Raw genomic sequence first — 22,176 nt, 5'->3', positions numbered from 1 at the left:
CTACAAAGGGTTTGCAACAATGATTTGCATATCGTGAGTGCTTAATAAATGTCATTCTAATTACTGGTTCTTATATATAATTATGAATAAAAAATTATATATTATTCTTGGGACTTCCCTGGTGGCACACTGGTCAAGAATCTGCCTGCCATTGCAGGGGACACGGGTTCGAGCCCTAGTCCAGGAATATCCCACATGCCGCAGAGCAATGAAGCCCGTGCGTCACAACTACTGAGCCTGTGCTCTAGAGCCCGCGAGCCACAACTACTGAGCCCACATGCCACAACTACTGAAGCCTGCGCGCCTAGAGACCGTGCTCCGCAACAAGAGAAGCCACCACAATGAGAAGCCCGCACACCACAACGAAGGGTAGCCCCCGCTCGCCTCAACTAGAGAAAGCCCACGTGCAGCAACGAAGACCCAATGCAGCCAAATAAATAAATAAATTTTTTTTAAAGTTATATATTATTCTCACTTTACAGAATGGATTTAGTCTTTTCACTACATCCTACATCCTTTTCTTATATTCTATAATATTGTTGGAGTAGGTAATCAAAAAGATGTGACCACCAGGTGACTCGCAAGCTGGACGTGGGCAATGGGAGACTCCCTACCCACTTTTCCTGTCCTTGGAATGTGTGTTCCACTTGACTTCCCCCCTCCCAGAGGCTGCTCCAAGGATACAGCCTTGAAATCGAAATGTGGTGTTGAGGTTATCTGAACTGGGTACATGACTGAGCTCAGTTAAAGCCTCCGGTATACAGAACTGAACCCAGTAAAGGCATACAGGCATACCTCATTTTATTGGACTTCACTTTATTGTACTTTGCAGTTATTGTACTTTTTTTTTTTTTTTTTTACAAATTGAAGGTATGTGGCAACCCTGCATCAAGCAAGTCTGCAGTGCCATTTTTCCAACAGCATTTGTTTACATCATTGTCTCTGTGTCACATTTTGGTAATTCTCACAACATTTCAAACTTTTTCATTATTATTACATTTATAATAATAATAATATTTGATCTGTGATCAGTGATCTTTGATGTTGCTATTGCAAAAAGATTATGACTCACTGAAGGCTCAGATGATGGCTAGCATTTTTTAACAAGAAAGTATTTTTTAAGGTATGTACATTTTTTTATACATAATGCTATTGCACACTTAATAGACTAGAGTATAGTGTTAACATAATTTTATATGAACCAGAAAACCCCCAAAATTCATGTGACTCGCTTTATCGTGACATTCAATTTATTGTGGTGGTTCTGGAACCAAACCCACAATATCTCCTAGGTATACCTGTAAACTTTGTAAGATTCTTTGGGGTGGGTGCAGCCACCCAAGGCAAACTTGTAATTAATTTCCCTTGCTCATTAAACCTGCCACCTAGCAATCTGTACTGGCCTGACTTTTTTTTCAGTCTCTCCCTGTCCTTCCTATAGTGGCTGGTTTCAGATTAAACCGGGAGGCTCCCAAGATGTTTGAGAAGCAACAAGTATCCTTTGGCTGTTTTCTCAGAGATGAGGCAGGACTAAGGGGACTATATCTATTTATTACATTCATGATAGTGGCACCCAAGGTGGGCAAATTAGATCAATGACCCCTCTATACACTATAGAAGCACTTCAGCTGTATTTTATTTTGAATAATGGTAATTCTAAATGTACAATATAATAAAAGTCCTTTTTCATTAAAGTACCTTTAAATTAAAATTAAACTGTGGACTTTACATTCACTGTTCTATACAAATTGTGCTGATTTGGCCTCAAATGCCCAAATAATTTACTAACCTTTAATCAGTTATAAACCTGTGGAGCTGGCTCTATTGATTAAACTCACATTAATAGGTCAATTCTAGAAGACAAGTCTAGTTTAACTGAAAAAAAAGAACAATTAGTAAATCAGTACCGATACGTAAAACTACCAAGAGAATTAAGTGCTTACCAAATCACTGTGACTTCTCTTTCCCTTTATTTTCTCATTAATACACAATTTTTCCCCACAGAATTTTTTTACGTAAGCATGGGACATGCAAAATAAACATTTCAGTACAGTAAATATTAGGAGGTTTAGGCAAAAAGTGGATGCTAATATAAAATTCGAAGGTAATTAATTGATTATTAAAGCATAGACATTAAAAATAAGAAAGTAATATGAGTTGAAGAGATTATGACTTTAAAGATATAAAAAGTATAAAGTTAGGTAGATTTGAAAGAAGACTTACAGAAGGGTTATGTCTCAAAATGGATCCAGGCAGCAGAAAGATTCTGAGCTTTTAAGTAACTAAAGAAACCTCTGTTTTATGAAAGTTCTGGAGCAAAAAATAAAGAGGATTTAAAAATCCATAAATTTGTTTGACGTGGTTTGTCATATTAAACAAATAGCAAATCTCTTTGAGTTTGAAATTGAGAATATAAATAACCAATATTTTCATAGACAGTTTTCCTCTTTACTTGACATAATTACAAAAATCAATTAACTCTAGCCTCAGGATATTTGGCAAATGTGCACAAAACAGAAATAAAATGTACAATTAATCACAACTATTATATTTATGAAATTTTGAGGGAAAGCAGAGAAGAAAGAGGAAAGCAAACAATTATTTATTGAAAACTCACTCTGGGGCTTCCCTAGTGGTGCAGTGGTTAAGAATCTGCCTGCCAAAGCAGGGGACATGAGTTCGACCCCTGGCCTGGGAAGATCCCACATGCCACAGAGCAACGAAGCCCGTGCGTCACAACTACTGAGCCTGCGCGCCACAACTACTGAACCCGCGTGCCTAGAGCCCGTGCTCCACAAGAGAAGCCACTGCAATGAGAGGCCTGCGCACCGCAACCAAGAGTAGCCCTGCTCACCGCAACTACAGAAAGCCCGCACGCAGCAACGAAGACCCAACGCAGCCCAAAAAGGAAAAAAAAAAAAAAAGAAAACTCATTCTGTGCCAGTCTTGTTTTATTTTTTCCAATTTATCTTATTTATTTAATTTACTTTTCATTTGTCCCTTCAAGATAGGTGGTTATATCTACATTTTATATATGAAAACACTAAGGTTGAGAATGTTGAAATAAACTGTCCAAGAGTGATTAAAAACCAAGGCAATGAAATATATGCATAGTAACATGTTTTAGTACAGAGAGAATTAAACTTTGTAAATCTTAGAAGAATTGAGTTCCAACCTGAGTTTGGGGAGAGAAGGAGGGGATAGAAAGGAGAGGGAGTGAGGAAGGAGGAGCGGAGTGTGTAGTCTGAAGAATAGGGTTTGGATCTGGGCTAGACTGCCGGGCTCTAAATTCTGGGAGAATTCCTAGAAGAGGGTATATATATGCTTCCTGTCCCTAGCAGCTTATGGGAATAGTTCCCCAACAATTGGGTTAGCTACCTCTCACATTATATTAGCAGGCTTCAAAGAAATTAATTAAAGTACTCTATGGCAATATAGTAGAGCACAGGTAAAATGGACCTTATGTTAATGAAAACAATTATCCAGTTTTACATAATTGGGCTATTTCTATCTCTTGGCCAATAGCCTACATTATAACTTCTTTGGTGATATGAATATAATTACTTTTTTTAGTAAAAATTATGCTTAATTGACTATTCAAAAATGCCTATCTATGCAGCATTCACCTCACTTAACCTCTTAATTTGCTCATCAGCAAAAGGAGGACTCTGGACTATAGACAATCTCTAATATTCCTCCCAACTATGAGAATCCATGATTATATATTTTCTACAGTGAGGATGACCTAAGGAACAGGGTCAGCCCAAGCCTAAAAATCGCCACTGATAAAGAAAGGAGGAAAGCTGCAGTCTTCTTTGAAGCACAGTTGGAAAAAGATGCTCTCAATTCCAGTTCCACATTTGGAAATCATAGCAACTAATAGCCAGGGTACCAAAAGTGAAGAAAAGGAGATAAGGTTTATATGAACTACGCTATCAAGGGAAGAGCAAAAGTGTGAAGGTAAGAGGCCAATGCAGGGCATCACATGATCATTTCTTGAGGTAAAACCAGACTTTGGAACAGAGAGAAAGGAAAGGAAGGTTAAGAGAATCTAATGACTTTTATACCAAATTGAAGGGCACACTTCTGAGAGTGAAGGTTGTAGAGGATGACTCAATTGGATAAAACAGTAGTTATAGTGTAATTAACTTAAAATCACAAACCAATATTTTATGCTTATCCCCTCTAAGAAAAAAAATTAATATGCACCTTTGAAACTTTAACTGTTAAGGCTATCCTCCTCTTCTTTGGAGGATTTGCTACTCTATTATATATTTTCATAAAAAATAAAAATTGCCAAAAAACTTGTTTAGATGATGATTTCTTCTTTTAGGATGCAAAAATGAAGCAAATTTAAATCTTTGTTGTAAACTGTCTTTATATTTCTGAGAACAATTCACTCCACGTCCTTTATTTAGTTCCAGAGACACAGCATCTGAGGTTAGCTGTGAATTTATGCAATTGCCAAGATCCAATGAGTTTTGCTAGGAGCAGCAGTCAAACAGTATATGGGGAGAATGGTTGCAGAAGAATAAAGGGAGCAATTACAGATACTAATGTCTGATATTTTAAAAATCAGTTAAATATGTTTGTCTGAACAAAGAGAACCGACACTTAGCTATTGTTCCTCTATTCTGCTGCCTGTGAAGAAAAGTGCTCTAAGTAATTAAAAATAAAAACAAAACTTCCATCTATTTCTTTAATCAGCATAAAAGACCTAGATAAGAGGAAGGAACAACCTGTTGCTAAGACAGAATCACTGCCTATCGAGGCTGGGCCAAAATACAAGCTAATCACACGCCTGCAGTTAGGGCTCTGAAATGAGTGCACCCTTTTCCCTGTTTGCCTCCAGTCGACCTTAGTTTGTCCCTTTCACCCCAGCAGAAATCTTAATACTGCCATTTTCACTTTCAAAAGAGTCCCAGTTTGGATAATAGATTATAAGATTACCCTATTCCAAATGAAAGGGTGTGGCCAGTCAAGGCAAAGCTAAATATCAGTGTCAGTGATAATAAATAACATTCTATTTCATGTAATTTGAGAGTGAAGTATCATTTTTAAAGGAATACTTAACCTTAAATTCAGTCACTTTAATAAAGACTATCAACTTTGATTTATATGTTGTAAAAAGGCATAGTTGTAAACCTGAATTGATATTTTAGGAACAGAGGATAAACAGGGAACCCTATCTGATGTCAGGCATGGGATCCACTTTCTAAAGCTCAACCCAGACCCAGGACCCTGACCGTCAGTATAGTTAAATTGCAAGTTATATCTCCTGAAGTATGAACACTGACTATTTGCGTAGTCCACAAATCCATATTTTAAATGTTACAACTGCTTATCCTTATAACAGATGAAGTAGAGAGGAAGCAGGAGCAGGAAAACTTGAGACTTTCAAAGTCTCATTACTTATCCAAAGACTTCAGAGCTATGAAGTGGTAAAGTGACCAAGGCAAGATGTGAATATATAACTTGGACATCAAATTGAGTGCATCTATTTTTGGTACTATACACTGTTCTGACTCTTCAAGAAACAAAAATTACCAATCATCACCATTTTTTACTAACTCAACTCATTCAGGTTATTCTTCACCGATTCTAAATTTCTCATCCCTTAACCAATTCTAAAACCAACAAGAGAGCCTGAGAGAAAGACTGAGAAATGCCAGAAGCCTTCCTCCCCACTGGAGCACTCCATTTTCCATCCTTGGTTCTCACACAATGGATCAACTTAGTAAGAACAAAAAAGAGCAAGATGGCAAAATTAAGTTCAAATAATATCACACCTAAACTGTTTTTACTGAATTAAGCATTGACAGCATATTATAAAAACAGGCTGAAAAGCTAGACTCTAAACAATAACACGAAGGCAGAAAGAAGACTGGCTTTTATCTGGATCTACTCCATTTCACTCTTCAGTTCAACCAGTGTTTTTACACACATGCAGACACACTGCTTCTTCTTTCACATTCTTCTGACTGCAGATCCATGTTTTCAAACACTTCTTATCTGAGAACACAGATCCTTAACCATGAAGTAGAGTCTTCTGAGACACTTAAAAAACAAGGCCTGAAGTCCCAACGAGATCCCTTTAGTCCCATTTCAGGCTTAGTCCCATTTCAGGCTTTGCTTCACCATCCTAGGAGGACAATTTTCCTTCCCTTCAGCTAATTATGTTTGCAGATAATGTGTAACTAAAGAATAAACAATTTTATGGAAATATTTTTACTCTTCCATGTAATTCTATTAATTTACATAAGGGGATTCTACTTGCAATATTCACTAGAAAAGCAATCATGCACAAGAAATTAAAATTATCATATTTTTATTTTACCTTTGATAACCTACAATTTTGTCAAAGATCACTCCATTTTAAAGTTGTTTTGATTGGAAATGGATATCAAATAAATTAACAGCACTAGTCTCTTAATATTAGTCCCAGACCCTGATTAAAAATATGTATGGTCATATTAAGAAATGAGAATACAGATATACACTTTTAAAAGTCAGTAATAATACTGAAGTAACAATTCTGTACTGTAAACAAGCACACACAGAAACTAAAAATCATAAGGCCCTTGCAGAACTACTATTTTCTGAATATAAGTAGCTGAAAAATATTTTAAATGATTCACATTTTAAATAGGAAATGACACTATGAGCACTGGATTGAGGGAAAAGTTAAAAAAGAATGACCAGAAAAACACTGTTATCGTTTTTAGATCAAAACAGCATTGATAGCACTATGGAGAATGACTTTTTTATTCTCCATCTGAGGCAGGAAGGGGGGTGGGGATTGGGAAGCGGCTGTCTGGGATATAACACCTCACTATCATGCCAAAATAATTTTGACTTCAATCCAAACTCAGCTTCTCTCATCTCTCTCAGTCTCCTATGTTGGTGAACAGCATGCGCCTCTACTCAGTCACTTAAGATAGTACTCGAGAATGATGTTAGACTTTCTTCTTTTACTCCCACTTCTAAAGAATGACCGAGTTGACAGAGGCAAACTCCTGGGTCTCCCCTCTAAACAAATTTTCCTCTCCATTCCCATTTGCAGTTGCTGGGCACAGCCCTGCACCAAAACACAGCTGGAGTACTGCCAAGGTCTTCTCCACTCTCCACCTAGGACACTGCCGCTATAAAGAGCGTGTAACACAAGGCTGGGCATCTCTTAGCCTAAATTATTTACAGAATTCCCATGCATCTCATAGGGATTTTTCTAACTTCTAACCTCCTCTGTTGCCATAGCCTCCACTGTTACAATGTTTCTTCTAAATAGAATTGCTTACCATTTCCCTCTTTTGCCAGACTACAACTCCACGGTTTTGGCAGCAGTGTTTTCCAGTCAGGTACTGCTTCCTCGTGACAGTGGTGAACAAACTTCATTTTTCTATGAGGGCCAATGTATAAGGTAGGATAACTTATACAGTCCACCTTTTTTTTCCACTCAAACTGAAAAGTGTCTTATATATATATTAATGAACACTATCTATGTATAGCCATGTGCTTCACAGTTTCTTTTTAAAAGCACAATATTCAAATTCTTCCTTGTGGCCTATAACATAGCATCAGCTAGAAACCAACTGGGAACATACAATATAAATGCTCAGTACACAATTTATATTGGTATGAATTTCAATCCAACCGTTTTTACAAAATTACCTAAAGCGTTTAAGAAGTATAGCTGAATGAAATCCATATTGTCTTTAAAAAAAAAAAAAATCACCATAGGCATGACCCTTGCAACTGAGCTAATCACAGGGGTCTTGGCTATCAGCAGCAATAGCCCTAAAGGGCACTCTTTTCCCAATAATAATAGTCTTCATCCTGCTCCCAGACTGTCATTCAGAGTATTCTTCTTTGGTGGCCTGGAAGCTTCACTCCTCTTATAATCTCAGCAGCCAAAAGCAAGTTCTAGCTTTAGAATCTGGGCAGTATTTTGAGGAAATGAAACTTCTTCTCAGCAAGCCTGTGCATATGAGCATTCAGGGACTGATTTTCCGGTTTATGGATTATCTAAAACCCTTTGCTCCTTCCTTGCTTTTGGCCATTTCACTGCTCATTAGCATTGCCACTGAAGGATGGACAGGAAAAATAAAAGGAAAGAATCAGAGCAGCCAGTTTTGCTATTTATTAACCACTTATCAACCACAACAAGAACTCTTGTGGAGAAAAAGAAGTATTGGACAGTTACTTTTCGAACTATCTGTTATTTTCAATTTCCAATGTTTGTCCTATTCTTAATTACACCTACATAATTAAAAGTTGGCATAAATATGTTTTCCCAACAATACTTATTCCATTTGTAAAGTTAACTAATTTTACTTTTTCTGTGAGGCAATTTTCTTCTTTTGTCTGCTACAGTATAAAACTATCATTTTCATTGATGTTTTATACATCTGGAAGAAAGTACAAATTAGTAATATGAGATAATAGTATACTTATAACTTCAAAACTAAGAGAAAAAAATTAAATGTAAGTTAATTTCTCCATACCCAAGAAACCAAGTTTAATGGAAAGATCTGATACGTGGCAGTAAATCTAGAAAGGATCTCATTAGTTTTATTAATTACAAGATAACTGGACCTTAAAGCCATCTCCTCTTTTTACTCGACCTAATAGCGTAACTACTGACATCCATAGGAAAGAAAAAAAAAAAGAGGAAAAGAGGTAAACGGCAGAGACGTTCCCTTAGCTCTGACTATGGCATGACTGTATCGACTTTGTAGCCTATAGGCAAAACAAGGTTAATGATTAATCATCAGGAAGCTGAGTAAAGAGTTTTCTGTTATAAATCAAGACCTTCTGCAAGTGGTAATCTCCTTATCCCAATTATAATCTTTTTTCTGAAATATATGTTTGCTTTATGGCACCCTTAAGGGCACCATAACGGTGGCATTTATTGAATTATCACATACTCCAGTGCCATAATAGACCACAGTCATCCAACTATGAGTCCTAAATTGCTCTACTTTCAGCTTCCTAATGTACAATATTATCTCAGACAGCAGATATACTTAAAAATTCTTAAAGGATGGGAAACATGTCTTATATGAATACATACTGAACTGTGCACATATAGTAAGCACTGAATCAAAAAAAATTCACATGGTTTTCACGTAACCTTAAAAATATTTTTTCTGCAAATAGAATATGAGGATGTAGATCATGATTTCTCAGTTTGAAAATAATGAATTATAAAAAATGTACAAAACCCACCATGACTACACCACCAGGAAACTGAAGAGTAATCCCTCTCAAGTCTGTGCATGAGCCACCTCCCACACTAATGAGGAGTTAAAATTTTTTTTTTAACAGTTTTGTTAAGAAGAAATTTATAATGGTTTTCATAAAGGGCATGCCTCCTCTGGGCTATGCTGAGAGTTGCTGGTATTTCTAAAAAGAAAATTGACTAGTTTCCTGTTATCACCATTCGAAGAAGCAGCAAAGAAGAAATATGGACTGAAGGGCAAGATAGTAATTGCCAGTGCACCTCTAACACAATTTTATCTGTTGTCAGATTGCAGAAATTATAGAAGGAAGAATCAGTCTTCCAGATTTTAATTCACCATGAACTACATGCAACAGAACAACAGACCTGACTCTCTTGTCCCAGTTTAGCTCCAAAGGTATTACCTAGCCTTCAGTTTTTAAGATAATAAGCCTATCTAAAATGTGCTCCTCGTGGGGCCTGTCATTTTAATGATATCAAGGTTAAGTATACTAAGCACTTCACCAATTTTAGTGGCCCATTCCAACTTAAATTTAGATTTAAATCAGCTAAGCATTTCCTTCAAACAGTTGTATTTCACCACCCAGGAAGTTATGAAGTAGCAAGTTTAAAATATCTTTTAATGTTATATACTTCATTAATTATATTCTTCAGCTCCAGCCATAACACAGCATGCCTTCTTTATCAGTCATTGCTGTGCCCAAACCACAGGACCCCTATCCCCTCACTGTTAATGTATTCTATGTTTATACATCAATTAATAGATGTAACCAGGCAGAAACAACCATGTGATATTCATATTACATTGTTTTCATGAGACAAAATGTTTTTATGGAGGAGATAGTACTGGAAATGACAAAGAACACAGAAAAATATAATTCATCTGTTATTGGCATTCTTATTTTAATACAAATATTATTATTTTAGCTGCAAAATCAATACGTAACAGTGTATTAATAGGAGACGAATAAAAGAACTGAGATTCATTGTCAGAAGGCTGAATTCTGAGGTTAGAAAATGTGGAACATTTTTTTTCCTCTTTTTCACCTATGTCTAAAGATCTGTCAGCTATGGTATAGCACAAATAGAAGTGAAAGTTCCATAAAAGGAAATATTTAAATGTGTTACTGAAAATTAGTATCACATGAATTTATTTCATCTATTTAATTTCTATGTGGCAATATATACTGCCTTGTGAAAAACTATACTCTTTTAATTGTTCCAAAATGATTTTTTAAGTAAATTAAACGCGTAATAGAATTTAATTAGAGGAAACCTATATTCAATACAAATGTGTCTATTGTAACAAGATAATTCTATGCCATTTTAATGCCATTTACATAGGAATAATGTGTGTTCCTAAAATTAGCACATTACTAAAAGACTAAATGTTGATTCTATCTGTAATGGTATATCACTACTCCATAAGATATAATCCACTCATAATTTCAGGTAAGAAAATTTTACCTAAATTTGAGTGCTAATCTGGGAAACTAAATGAAACAAAACTGCAGAACAACTAACAGAGTCTGTTTCAGAGAGGACATATAAGCTTCTTTGGCTAATTCTACTGGCATTGGCCCAGTATCATTTGACCGGAGATTACAAAACAAAACAAAAACATCAAGAACCACCAAAAAAACAAAAACAAAAACACAGTTCTATTTGAACAGTTGCCATCCAAACTCAGGAATCAAATAGGTTTGAATAAAAGAGAACATTTTATTTCGAATCCTCTTATTGAAAATTTTCTTATGATTGAACCTTTAAAAAATTACTATATATCCCAACTCCCACCATTAAAAACAAAACCCTACCTTTACCTCATATTCCCACCCCACCATACCCATTTCTCCCTTAAAGCAAAACTCATAGAGTTCCTCAAGCCCCATTAAACCTTTGATTCCTTGCCAACCTGCATTTTGTCCCTTCAGGCTACTGAAAGCAATTCTGTCAAAGTCATTTTTGTCCTCAACATTTCTAAACCCAGTAGTCAAGTGTCAATTTTCATCCATATAATTTGATAGGGCGTCTGATTTCCCCCTTGAAATATTTTCCTCACTTGGCTTCCAGAACACCACACAGTCCTAGCTTTCTTTCTAACTCATAGGCCACGCATCTTTCTCTTCTCCTGGATCCTCTCCGTCTCCCTGACATCTACATTTTGCGATGCCTGTGGTATATAGTCTTGGACCTCTTCTCTTTGCACGGTTATTCCTTAAGTGTGCTATCCCCTCTCATTGCTTTAAAGATCATGTCTGTAATGATGAATTCTAAATGCAAAGCTTGAATTCCTAACTCCTCCCAAAATTCCAGACTAATGTAATCAATTGCCAGCTTAAATTCTCAAATTTGATGCCTAATAAGAATATCAAGTGTAATAAATGCAAATGTTGACTTTTATCTAAAACTTGATCACTGTCCCACGTTCCCAATTTTAGTCACCCACTTGCTTAGGTAAAATACCTTGGAAGCTTCATTACTTCCTCTGGATTTCTCCCAGCAGAACATTCCATCGGAAAATCCTGTTTATCTTCAAAATACATCCACAATCTTACAACTAGTTCAGCTACCAACTATTGGAATAGTCCAATTCACTACTATCAAACTGATCTTCATATTTCTACTCCAATCATTCCACCCAAGCAGAGAAGGTTATCTTTCTAAAACACAAAGCATTACGTATCGTGTTTGATCTCAATCCTCCAGTGGGCATCCTACATACCTAGATTAAATACCATGCCATGACCTATAAGCCACTATAGGATCTTCCCTAGCTGCCTCTCAGACCTTATTTCCTTCTACTTCCAGCTTTGGTCACTAAACTCCACACTTGCCCCACACTGACTCTTAAGATGTTCCTTAAATGAATTAAGTAGATTCTTTAGTGTCTTGTCTCATGGCCATTGCCTTTGCTATGCCCTCTGGCTGAAATCCTTTTTCATCAGATATCCACGTGGCTAATTTCCTTTTTATTTGAATCAAGTCTCTGCTCCAATGATCATCTCCTCAGAAGGTCTTAGTAGATGACCCTACTCGAAATAGGGTGCCATTCCTTCATTTTTCTTCATAGCATTTATCAGTAACTGACATTACAACTTGTATTTTCTTCTTTATCTGGTTGCCACCCCCATGAGAATGTAATGCCTTAAATACAAGGACATAGGTTACTTGTTCGACATTTGAATTCCAGGACCTAAAAACAGTAGTTCATAGAGAGTAGGTTCAGAATAAATGTCTGTTGAATGATAGAATATTCTCCCACTGAGCACACATACTACATATTGTTAATAATGCCTACCTTACCCTGTGGTTTCAGGGTAACTAGCTTCTAGAATTATGATTTTGATAATGAAGCAAACATCTTTTTAAGATTAGTTGGGGAAAATCAAGCACTCAGAGCAATAAAGTGAAATTATTTATTTTAAAAACATTACTTTGAATTATTTGGGGATGAAGAAGAAAGTTTAAGAACTGTTGTTTTAATAAAATTAATAACTTGATCTTTTTTCATGTATAAATATATCTGTTAATAAGGACCTTGACTACAGAGTGATTTAAAAATTTTTAACATACACAGGGAGGCCTTTTGGTACTTAGTTTCTTGTGCTTGCCTCTAGGCTTCCCTCTATTCACTCAAGAAAGCTTTTCAGTGGGTCATCCCAGCCTCAGCTTCACATTTGATAACCACCTGGTGAACAACAGCAGGGTAAAAGCCGGAAGACCTGAAGAACACTGAAGAAACACTGGCTATTTCTTTTATATGCTACATTTTTGAGTGGTGCCAAACGTATGCTAATATTGCTGGTGTGCTTGGAGTTGGTAAATTCTAAAGGCTCCTGTAGTCCATGCTGGTTAGAACATAAGACTACTCATTCCTCCAGTCAGCCTTAATGTACACTAGTATTGTGGGATACACTAGCACTGTATGTAACATCTTAGTATTAACGCTAGAGAAAACAAACACAAAACGTAAAACAAAGAACAAACCCAGCTCTCTCTTCTGATGCTGAAGTTATCTAGAATAGCTGATGAACAAATATATTATGTATTAATTCTTGTTCATACCAGAAAATCTTCATTCTAAGGGATCCTTAATTTGAATGATTAAGGTTTTATGCTCCATTTATTTCCCCTTGTATTTTTTTTTAATTCACTCTAAACCTAACTATTAAAAATAGCTATATGAACCACACTTGACTGTATCTCTTCTCCCGATTCCTCAAACACAGGAATTTGTCTTCATTTTAGGTCATATAATTGTAGAGCTTAAATGAACATTAGTCTAAGTCTTGTTTTAGGGTTGATAAAAATGAAGACTAAAGAAAATAAGTAACTTCCCAATATTGCTCAGTTAGCTATCTATAAAATTGGTAGTTAGCCCCAAACCCTCTAAATTCTAATCCAGAACATTTTTACTAAGACTTACATCTCCCAATTTTTCACATTCATCTGAAATTCGTGTCCACATCCAAATGCTAAAATTCACCTATTTAAATGACCTAAATCCACAGATGTCCTCTTAACAACCAATCCCAGAATTACGTTAGTACGTTTCCCCTTGCCCATTTGACATCCATCTGATCACTTAATTTTACTCTGAATTTTTAATAGTACATTATTCCAACGAGTTTATTAATTAATACTGAAACAGGGCAAGGTCTACCATAACATGATAACCGGTTCATTCATTTAACCTAGTATTCCATTCTCTAATTTTGTGGCTTTGCCAATGTAAAAACTGATGTATCAGATTAAAGGTGACCTAAGTTTCATCCTCCATTCGTCTTATAATAGGATATGCTAGAAGGAAGATCTTGCCTCTTAAACAAATTAAATAAACAGGAAAATTACTACTTGATAAAAGACACTGGTTTTATATTACTACACAAATCCGATGGCACTGGTGGTAGTGGTGGTGGTGGTAGTAGTATGTGTGTGGAGGAAATTAATTAATACATGAAACAATATTTTCCAGGCTAAAATTATCTGAAAACATATATGATCCTTCACAAAAGTCAGTGGTTGACATTTTTTAAATATATTTATATTTGTGCCCATGTATTTTTTTCATAGCTCTGTGTATGTGTGTTTCATGTTACAAACATCAATCAGTTTGGGACCCTAAATATTCCATAGGTAAGCAGTTACTAATGTCTGTTTACACCAGCATTATTAAGCATATCTGAATACTATTTGGCGTCTTAGATTTTTCCACAGATAGTATTAGCTTAAGAGTATATTTCTGTTGTACTTTAAATTTGTGAAAAATTTACATCACTAGATCTAGCAATCTATCTAGAGAACACAGAGTGTTGATATGCCCTAGAATTAAATTCTTACAAGAGTCAGGGATAATATTTCTCTTGTTGTTGTTATTTTTTGAATTTTTTTTTATACAGCAGGTTCTTATTATCTGTTTTATAAATATTAGTGTATATATGTCAATCCCAATCTCCCACAGGGATAATATTTCTTTTTCTGGTTTGAAAATAAAAACCACCTGAATCTTAGAGCATCACAATCCTCATTAAATGGCATTTTTTTTTTCTGAGAATTAAAAAAAGTAGTTCAGCGGATTTTCAAGTAAGACTACAAAGGAACAGCTCAGAATGCAGTGACACCTAATGGCAAAGCTCTCTTTATAGGCCACAAATGTATTTTCTAATAAACATTATATTTTTAGTCAAACTAAGTATTGCTACTCACCAATATGTTATTATCTGAAATATCATGAAAATCCAATAGCAGTGCCAAATACTTTACTTTTTAATACTAAAATAATATATGCAGGTGAAGGGATACTAACCTTTTGGATTAAAAGTGTGGTTTTAAAATTATAATATCTCTTTGAGATAAAATTACAGCATGATAAACTTAGCCTTGGAGATTAGAATTAAATATAACACATCTCCCATTACTCATAACAACCTCAACTGGTTTCTATTGCTGGGTAAGTGGAAAGTTAATGACCTTGATTTTTATTCATATTTGAATTAGAATTTATAGGTGGTATTTACTGGATGTACATTTCACTTGGAGTAGAAAGCAAAGTTCCTCAGTTTAATGGCTTATTAGTCATGTCATAGTTGATATTGTTGATTAATAACATTGTCTAACTTAATGCACATCTGAATTGCACTTCAAATAACTGTATTATTGATACAGAAAAACATACCTCATAAAGTATACCCTCATTTTAAATTCAGAAGCTACTTCTTAATACTTTCTAGAAGTTTACACTATATGTTATCCATAACTTAGGGAGGAAACAACTACTGTAAATAATAAAAGGGTAACTTAAATCATTGAGATATCCCACACAGTGCAGGGTCCTTGATGACTCCTGAAGGCTATCATTAACCAATGCAAATCATGTAAAGAGTTGAAAAAGAAACAATTTGACAGAAGACACAGTACAACTTCTAGAAATCCTTCTACATTCTGTATTTGATAAAATAGTCCTCAGTGCGCCAGTAATGAAAACTAATGCTTTAAATTTGCCATCTATTATTGTTTACAATGTGGTGACACATCTTATTCACCCACCAATTTTGTACTTTAAACTTTCTCATAATGAAAATATTCTGTGAATTGTCTTAGGCTTCTCAAACATGTCATAGTTTATGATCTCAGAGAACAAAGTATCATTTGCTTATGAGAAAAACATGAATAAGGGCTTCATTTCTATTTCCTGTTGGCATAAGGTATTTTACTATGACTGGTAACAATAAAAACATGCTAGTGATTTTTATAATATATGAATAAGTACACTTGAGTGTTCCCTTGCAGAGATGTATAACTGAGGATAGCTCATTTCAATGAGCTGGTACAGGTACAGGTACCAGATATAGAAATGAGCACACAGGAAACTGTTAAAACATGAGATCCTCCGTATTAGATATGAAGCAAAACACAAACTGTGCAGTTGACTGGAAATGCCACCTAATCCCTGCTTAATTAAAGCAGTGCTCTAAACTCCCGTTGTGTTGAGGGAGTAAAGAGTGTGGGACGACTGATGTATGAAGAAAATAGCAGTCAGCGTGGCTAATCTCAAAGACTTTGGAGCTTTCGAGCTACATAAATCAGAGTGACTTTTGAATAGCCTCATGAAACACAATATCATTACCATTCCACTCACGACTTTCTGGTTCTTCCTACAGCATGCAGATCATTAGGAAACTTCTAAGCAATCAAGTAATGGGGGTCTGATGAAATTAATCAATGCACAGGCTCAAAGTAGAAGCATAATTCAAAATTGCACAGTTTTTATATGTCAAAAGACCTTTACTTGGTGAGGGGGGGGGCAAAGAAGATCACAATTGAGGTGATTCATTTCTAACTAGCGTGTGTATTGCATGTGCATGTGTATTAAACAAGAATATGTAATTATCAAGTATCTTTAAAATATGATTTAACAGAAATTCAAAGTAGTGCATTTTTGACTGAAATTAATACATTTCCATTTCAGTCATTAGAGTTTAACCATCATTGTGGTGAACTAATGTGCTCAAAAAAAAAAAACATATTAGAGTTTAAAATATGTAATTGACTTTATTAAAACTACCTGCATGAAATAAAAACAAAGAGAAAGAAAAGAATGGACAAAGTTTTCAAACATATAATTTGGTTCAATACCAAAAAGATTCGATATTTAAAGAACCTATTAGAGCAGTGTCTTTTCATCTTTCCAGCTCGCCTGAATACATATGGCAGCTACTGTCTACCTGAACACATCACGTGAGGCTGTGAAAATCTTTCATTTCCGCTTATCTCCTTATATCTATAGAGTCGAAATATTCACTTTCCCTCCAGTGTCATCACTTTCATCCCTTTAGTCCTGAAATAATACATTCGCCATAAGCATACTTGTCACATTAGATACTTAAATGAAGACTATCACCTCCTAAAGATAATTAATTCTCTTTTCCTGTTCAACCAAGTAAGTAAACTGATCCAATGAATATTAACTGGTACTTTAAAATTTTAATACGGGCATTTGGTTTTGAATTTATTATACTTTGGCCAGGGTGGGGATGGAAGGGAAAGGGGCTTTTAACCTCTGAAGTGCACATAAATTAAACTTGGTCATTTTTTTTAAATTTAATTTAGGAGGTTACATTTTTCAGTATATTATAAAAGATACGAAGCATTTGAAACAACCATCAATTTGCTAGCTTCATGGCAATATTAGGTAGTCTATAAAAGAAGTTAATGCTGTTGTCTAATGTACTAATTGCAGTCAAGTCAAATTAATTGTCTGAGAAGTAACTATTTCTTTCAGTAGTATATACATTTAATGCATACAATCAGCTTTCTAAAGAAATCTGTAATTTGTACACAGTAACTTTTTTGGGGGGATCTGGTTATAAATAAGTAAGCTGTGTCACACTGACAGACAACAGAATGCCAAAGAAAAAAATACAACAGTTGTGTTCTATTTTGAAACAAATGCCCAGACTGCATTGCAAAATAGTATTCATCTAGTAGAGGACAGCAAGAGCTGTAGGTGTTTGCAAATAATGTATTTATCGTTTAGACCACAGAATAAGCAATAAAATAAGCATTTATCCACAAGCCTCCCTCCTGAGCGATGATAAGCGTAAGCCAGAAACCCCTCACCATAACATGAATATAAAGGTACCACGGTACTATATATCTGCATTCCTGCTCCGGTCGTTTACAACTGGACATAAATGTACGTCATTTCTTTAAGAGGAGCACACGTCATTTCTGAACTCTATCAGAACATTACCGAGACCCTCCACGAGACAATTTCTCCCTGAAAAGTTCTGAACCCACAGACACTGTTACCCCAGGCAAAACGTGACCTAGCAGACAAGCTATCTAGTGCTTAATTCACTAAACGCGTTAAGTGCAAGGTTTTCTGAATCCTGACCTCATCACCCCTTGCACAGAGATATATACGGTTCTATTGATAGAAATGATAGAGAATGGCAGACGTGTTTACAAAGACAGCCTCTGAGACCAAGGGAGGGAGCCCCCTGGAGCTGAGGGGCTGGCCGCTGTGGACTCGCACACCAGACACAAGCCTTTAGCTCAGGCAGGCACAAAGGCACAACCTCCACCTGCAGCAGGTTCCCCTTGCAGGACGTGTGAGTGTGTGTGTGTGTGTGTGTGTGTGTGTGTGTGTTGCGCGGGGGGGGGGGCAGGGGGCGGAAAGGGGAGATGCTGCGACCCATCTGTCGCCTCAATTTGCAGGGCATCAAGCCGTGTGGACACATAAAAGTCCTGCGCCCGGAAAAATTCCCCCAGAGGGGCCTCTCCTCAGCGCAGTAACTGAACCCCGCTGGCCCGCGGACGCGAATTTCCGAAAAGGAAATCGTCGCATTAACGCAGAAAAGGCTGCAAGAGCCGGTCTCGGTTCAGCTCTCACGGATTAGCAAGTGAGAAGAGTTGGAGCCTGAAGCCGCGAGCGCTGTGCATGATAATGACGTGCAGCCCGCGCCCGCGCCCGCCGCGGCCAGACCCGGCCCGTCTGGGTGCCAATAGGTAGGGCCACGAGCATCTCCAAGGCGGCTCGGCGTCCTTCCCGGACTCAGGCCGCCCGTAGCCCGAGCGCCTTTGCTCTCGGCCTGGCGCCGCACCTCAGAGTTGACGGCGAGGCGAGGCGAGGCGAGGCGACGCGGCTGTTCGCCAGGCAGCCCACGAGGGCGGCGCGCGCGCATGTGCTTCCGCGTTTCTCGAGCGCCCGGGGCCAGTCTCGCCGCCGCGCCAGACCCGGGGAGCGCGAGCGAGGCAGCGAGGTGCGCGGCTCCCAGTCGCGAGCACCGCGCAGCCCAGAGGACAGGAATCGGAGACGGAGGCTGAGGGCTCAGCCAGCAGCCCGCCACCGTCGCACGCGCTGCGGCGAGCGCGGCCCGCTCACGTTGCAAAACCACCTGTTCGATCCGAAGGGCGCTCTCCCCCACCCCCACCTCGCACCGCAGCCCTTTTCGCCTCACAGGTGACACCTCAGTTCACCCAAAAGGTACTTTTTTTTTTTTTTTTTAAATGTACATCCGGGAAAGAACATGGAAGGTAGAGTCGATGAAACTTCTTTTCCTCACACAGCAGAAGCCCCCCGCGCTCCCCGGCACGCACGCCCGCTGAGGTAGATTCGAGAGCCCCAGGCATACTAGCCCACACTCCCCGATTCACCGCGAAACAACAGCACCAGGCAAGGTTCGGGCATCCGCATCCTTTCAGAAAGCTGCCCAAGTGTGAGGGAAGGTAGCGGGAAGGGGCAAGGAACCCAAGCCAGCGGCAACGAGCCACACAGAGGGCGGAGAGGGGGAAGCAAAGGGGAAGCATCTGCGAGCCGAAACGGTAAAAAGTACCCACGGGCAGCGCCAGCCCTTTCTTACCGATGTGAATGATCGAATCCGCACTCGCCGAGTCCCAGGTTCGAGACCACCAGAAGCACAAAACCAAGAGCAAGGGGAAAACTTCCATCTCCGCCTGTGCTGATTGTTGTCTTTGAGGATGGATTTTCTTTCAATATTTAAAAAAAAAAAAAAAAGTCCAAAGAGTTTGAGGTCACGATAGTTTAGCACAGCTTTTTCTTTTTTTCTTTTTTCTTTTTGACCCCCTCAATTCCTGTTACCAGACCAAAGCTTTTATAATCGTCGCTGAGGAAGGCAGAGCGAATGAGAGAAAGAGCCCAGCCTGAGGAAACCTCCTTAGGAAAGCCGTGTCACTTGGAGGGGAATTTTGGCATCGCCAGAGTTGTTTGCAGTTTGGCTTTTTAAAAATGTATCCAGCCTCGCTGCTCTCGGGCAGGGGGAGCGGCTGGAGCTCAGACCAGCCCCATCCGTGCGCCGGGGCCGTGGGTCTCCGGTCCCAGCTCCGCCGCAACTTCCAACATACCACCCCCCCTCCTCCCCGCTCACGCCGGATGTTCCCCTCCCCCTCCCCCCAGCGAAAAAGCCCCCCTCCCCCCCCGCCCCAACGGCCCGCAGAGAATCACTTGTCTTCGCTGCCAAAATAAAATCTAAGTGGAAAGGAAAGATAAGGAGATTCCGAGCGGAACAGCCAGATTCCAGCAGGGAGGAGAGAAAGCCCTCTCCAAAAGGGGTGGTAAAAGTGAACTTCAAGGTAATGCAGATAGTAATGCAGAGAAAATTCCCCTTCTGCGCGAGGCGGGAGCGGAGTTCGTCAAGGCGGGCCCGGGGAGCCGGTTCGCTCGGGCGCGGTGGCGGGGGAGTTGCGCCGGGCGCGAGCTGCGGGGCTGGGCCGGAGGAGGGAAGCCGCCGCGGGCCGCAGGATGCTTTTGGAGCGATTCGCCTGGCGGGATGCAGGAAGCGAGCAAGGAGCGAGCCTGGCAGCTTCAGCACTAGACCCACGTTGCCTAGAAATGGATCACCTAGGAGAACGAGCGAGCCCGCGAGAGAGCGGTGCTGTCAGGCGGAGACAGGGGGAAACCGAGAGAGGAAGAGCTTCTCTCTAATAACCACCTCCTCCCCCTATCTGCAATACAAGGGAGAAACAAAACAGTGCTCTCATTTCCCTTGGAATCTTCAACCGGGACTGAGAAAAAGGCAGGACTCTAAGAGAAAAGACGTTGACGCCTTTTTTTTTTTTTTTTTTTTTTAACGAGGTTAAAGGCAACCTAAAAAAGCCACCCCAATTATTAAACCTTGCTATTGCTATTCTCCAACAGGTATCAGACTTTTTCTAGTCTTTGCCTGGAATTAGTCACATTGCTTAAGAACAAATTAGGGACACCTGGTCACTAAGGGAAAAAGAGACCTAAAAATCTTTTAATGAGATTTCAATTAAGTTATAAAAAGGAGAGGACGTGCTAATTACCTTTTATACAGTGATTTTTTTTTTTCCTGTCTCCAGTGTATTTTTTAGGTAATCAGGAGAGAGCAAGGATAAAGAAGATCTTGAAATTTTAAACATGTAATAATTAAATGAAACAGAAATGCATGCTTCAGTGAAACATTTGATAGAAACATTACATTGACTAGCTTGTCCACAGACCTGTGTATATAAATGCAGAATGAGGAAGTTGGTTGCTTCTCCATGGAAAGAGCTGAGAAAGTGCTGAATGACAGCCTCCCAATACCAGAATGAAAGGATTTTCTGCAAGCATACTCCTTAAAAGAAAATCCTTAGGATTGTGACTTCCTTTCTTCTCATGGTTAACTTACATCCAGTCTGGCCTCATTTCAGAATGGAGATTTGTTAACACAACCAAGTGAGTAGTGGAGGCCAGGTATACATGGGCCCAATATTATTTCAATTATAATTGGAATCTTTGGGGAATGTTGCCACGTGGCATGTATGGATATCAAACTCCTCAACCTTTCAGAGCCCTCCCTCATCTCCAAATACGGCACACCTCTTTTCTTCTTACACTCTCACTTGAGCCCTTCTCTCTAGTCTGGTGAATTAGGCTATTATTTCTCCAAACATAATTGTATATCACTTCTGTGAAATGGCTTCTTTCATTCACCTTGTGTATTTTTTCCCTGAACATTCTAGAAAATGCTGTGCTGCCATATTGTTACTCAGGCTAATAATCCTGTTGGAAGGCATCTATTCATCCTCCCAACCACTCTCCTCAGGCACTTCAAGGCTGAGTTCACATTTTTCCCATGATGTCATATCCAATCCTTTAATATGGAATCATATAGAATAAATCCATCTTCCTTCTGTGTTCTCATAGCGCACTCTACCTTTGATTTAGAGTCAGACAGGACGACTTCTGAACTAGACCACTGATGCCTTGAGGGTGAGGACCATAGCTTATTCATATTTTATTCACTGCATCATTTTACATAGAGCCCCTTGGTTGACTTGAAATTAATTCATCACTTCCGTCTGAATTTGGCATAAATCCGTGCTTCCAAAAAGCCATCACTGATTAATTCCTCTCAATTTTCATCATTCCTTTATTTTTTTTCCATTAGTACACGTTGATTCAATAT

At 38.4% G+C, this 22,176-nt stretch overlaps 1 protein-coding gene across 1 annotated transcript in view; it reads right to left on the bottom strand.

The window, feature by feature from the left end:
- GRID2 (glutamate ionotropic receptor delta type subunit 2) overlaps positions 1-19,735 on the bottom strand; it is a 1,393,316-nt gene extending 1,373,581 nt beyond the window's left edge. Inside the window, exon 1 of the mRNA XM_059923901.1 lies at positions 19,606-19,735. Within this exon, the coding sequence (XP_059779884.1) occupies positions 19,606-19,693 (88 nt within the window). The 5' untranslated portion in view covers positions 19,694-19,735. The remainder of the gene's footprint in view (positions 1-19,605) is intronic.
- Between the last annotated feature and the right edge of the window lie 2,441 nt (positions 19,736-22,176).

Source organism: Balaenoptera ricei, chromosome 5, assembly GCF_028023285.1.
Source record: "Balaenoptera ricei isolate mBalRic1 chromosome 5, mBalRic1.hap2, whole genome shotgun sequence".
NCBI classification, from domain to species: Eukaryota; Metazoa; Chordata; class Mammalia; order Artiodactyla; family Balaenopteridae; genus Balaenoptera; species Balaenoptera ricei.
The sequence above is the reverse complement of the archived record's forward strand: the minus strand, read 5'-3'. Positions and strand labels throughout refer to the sequence as shown.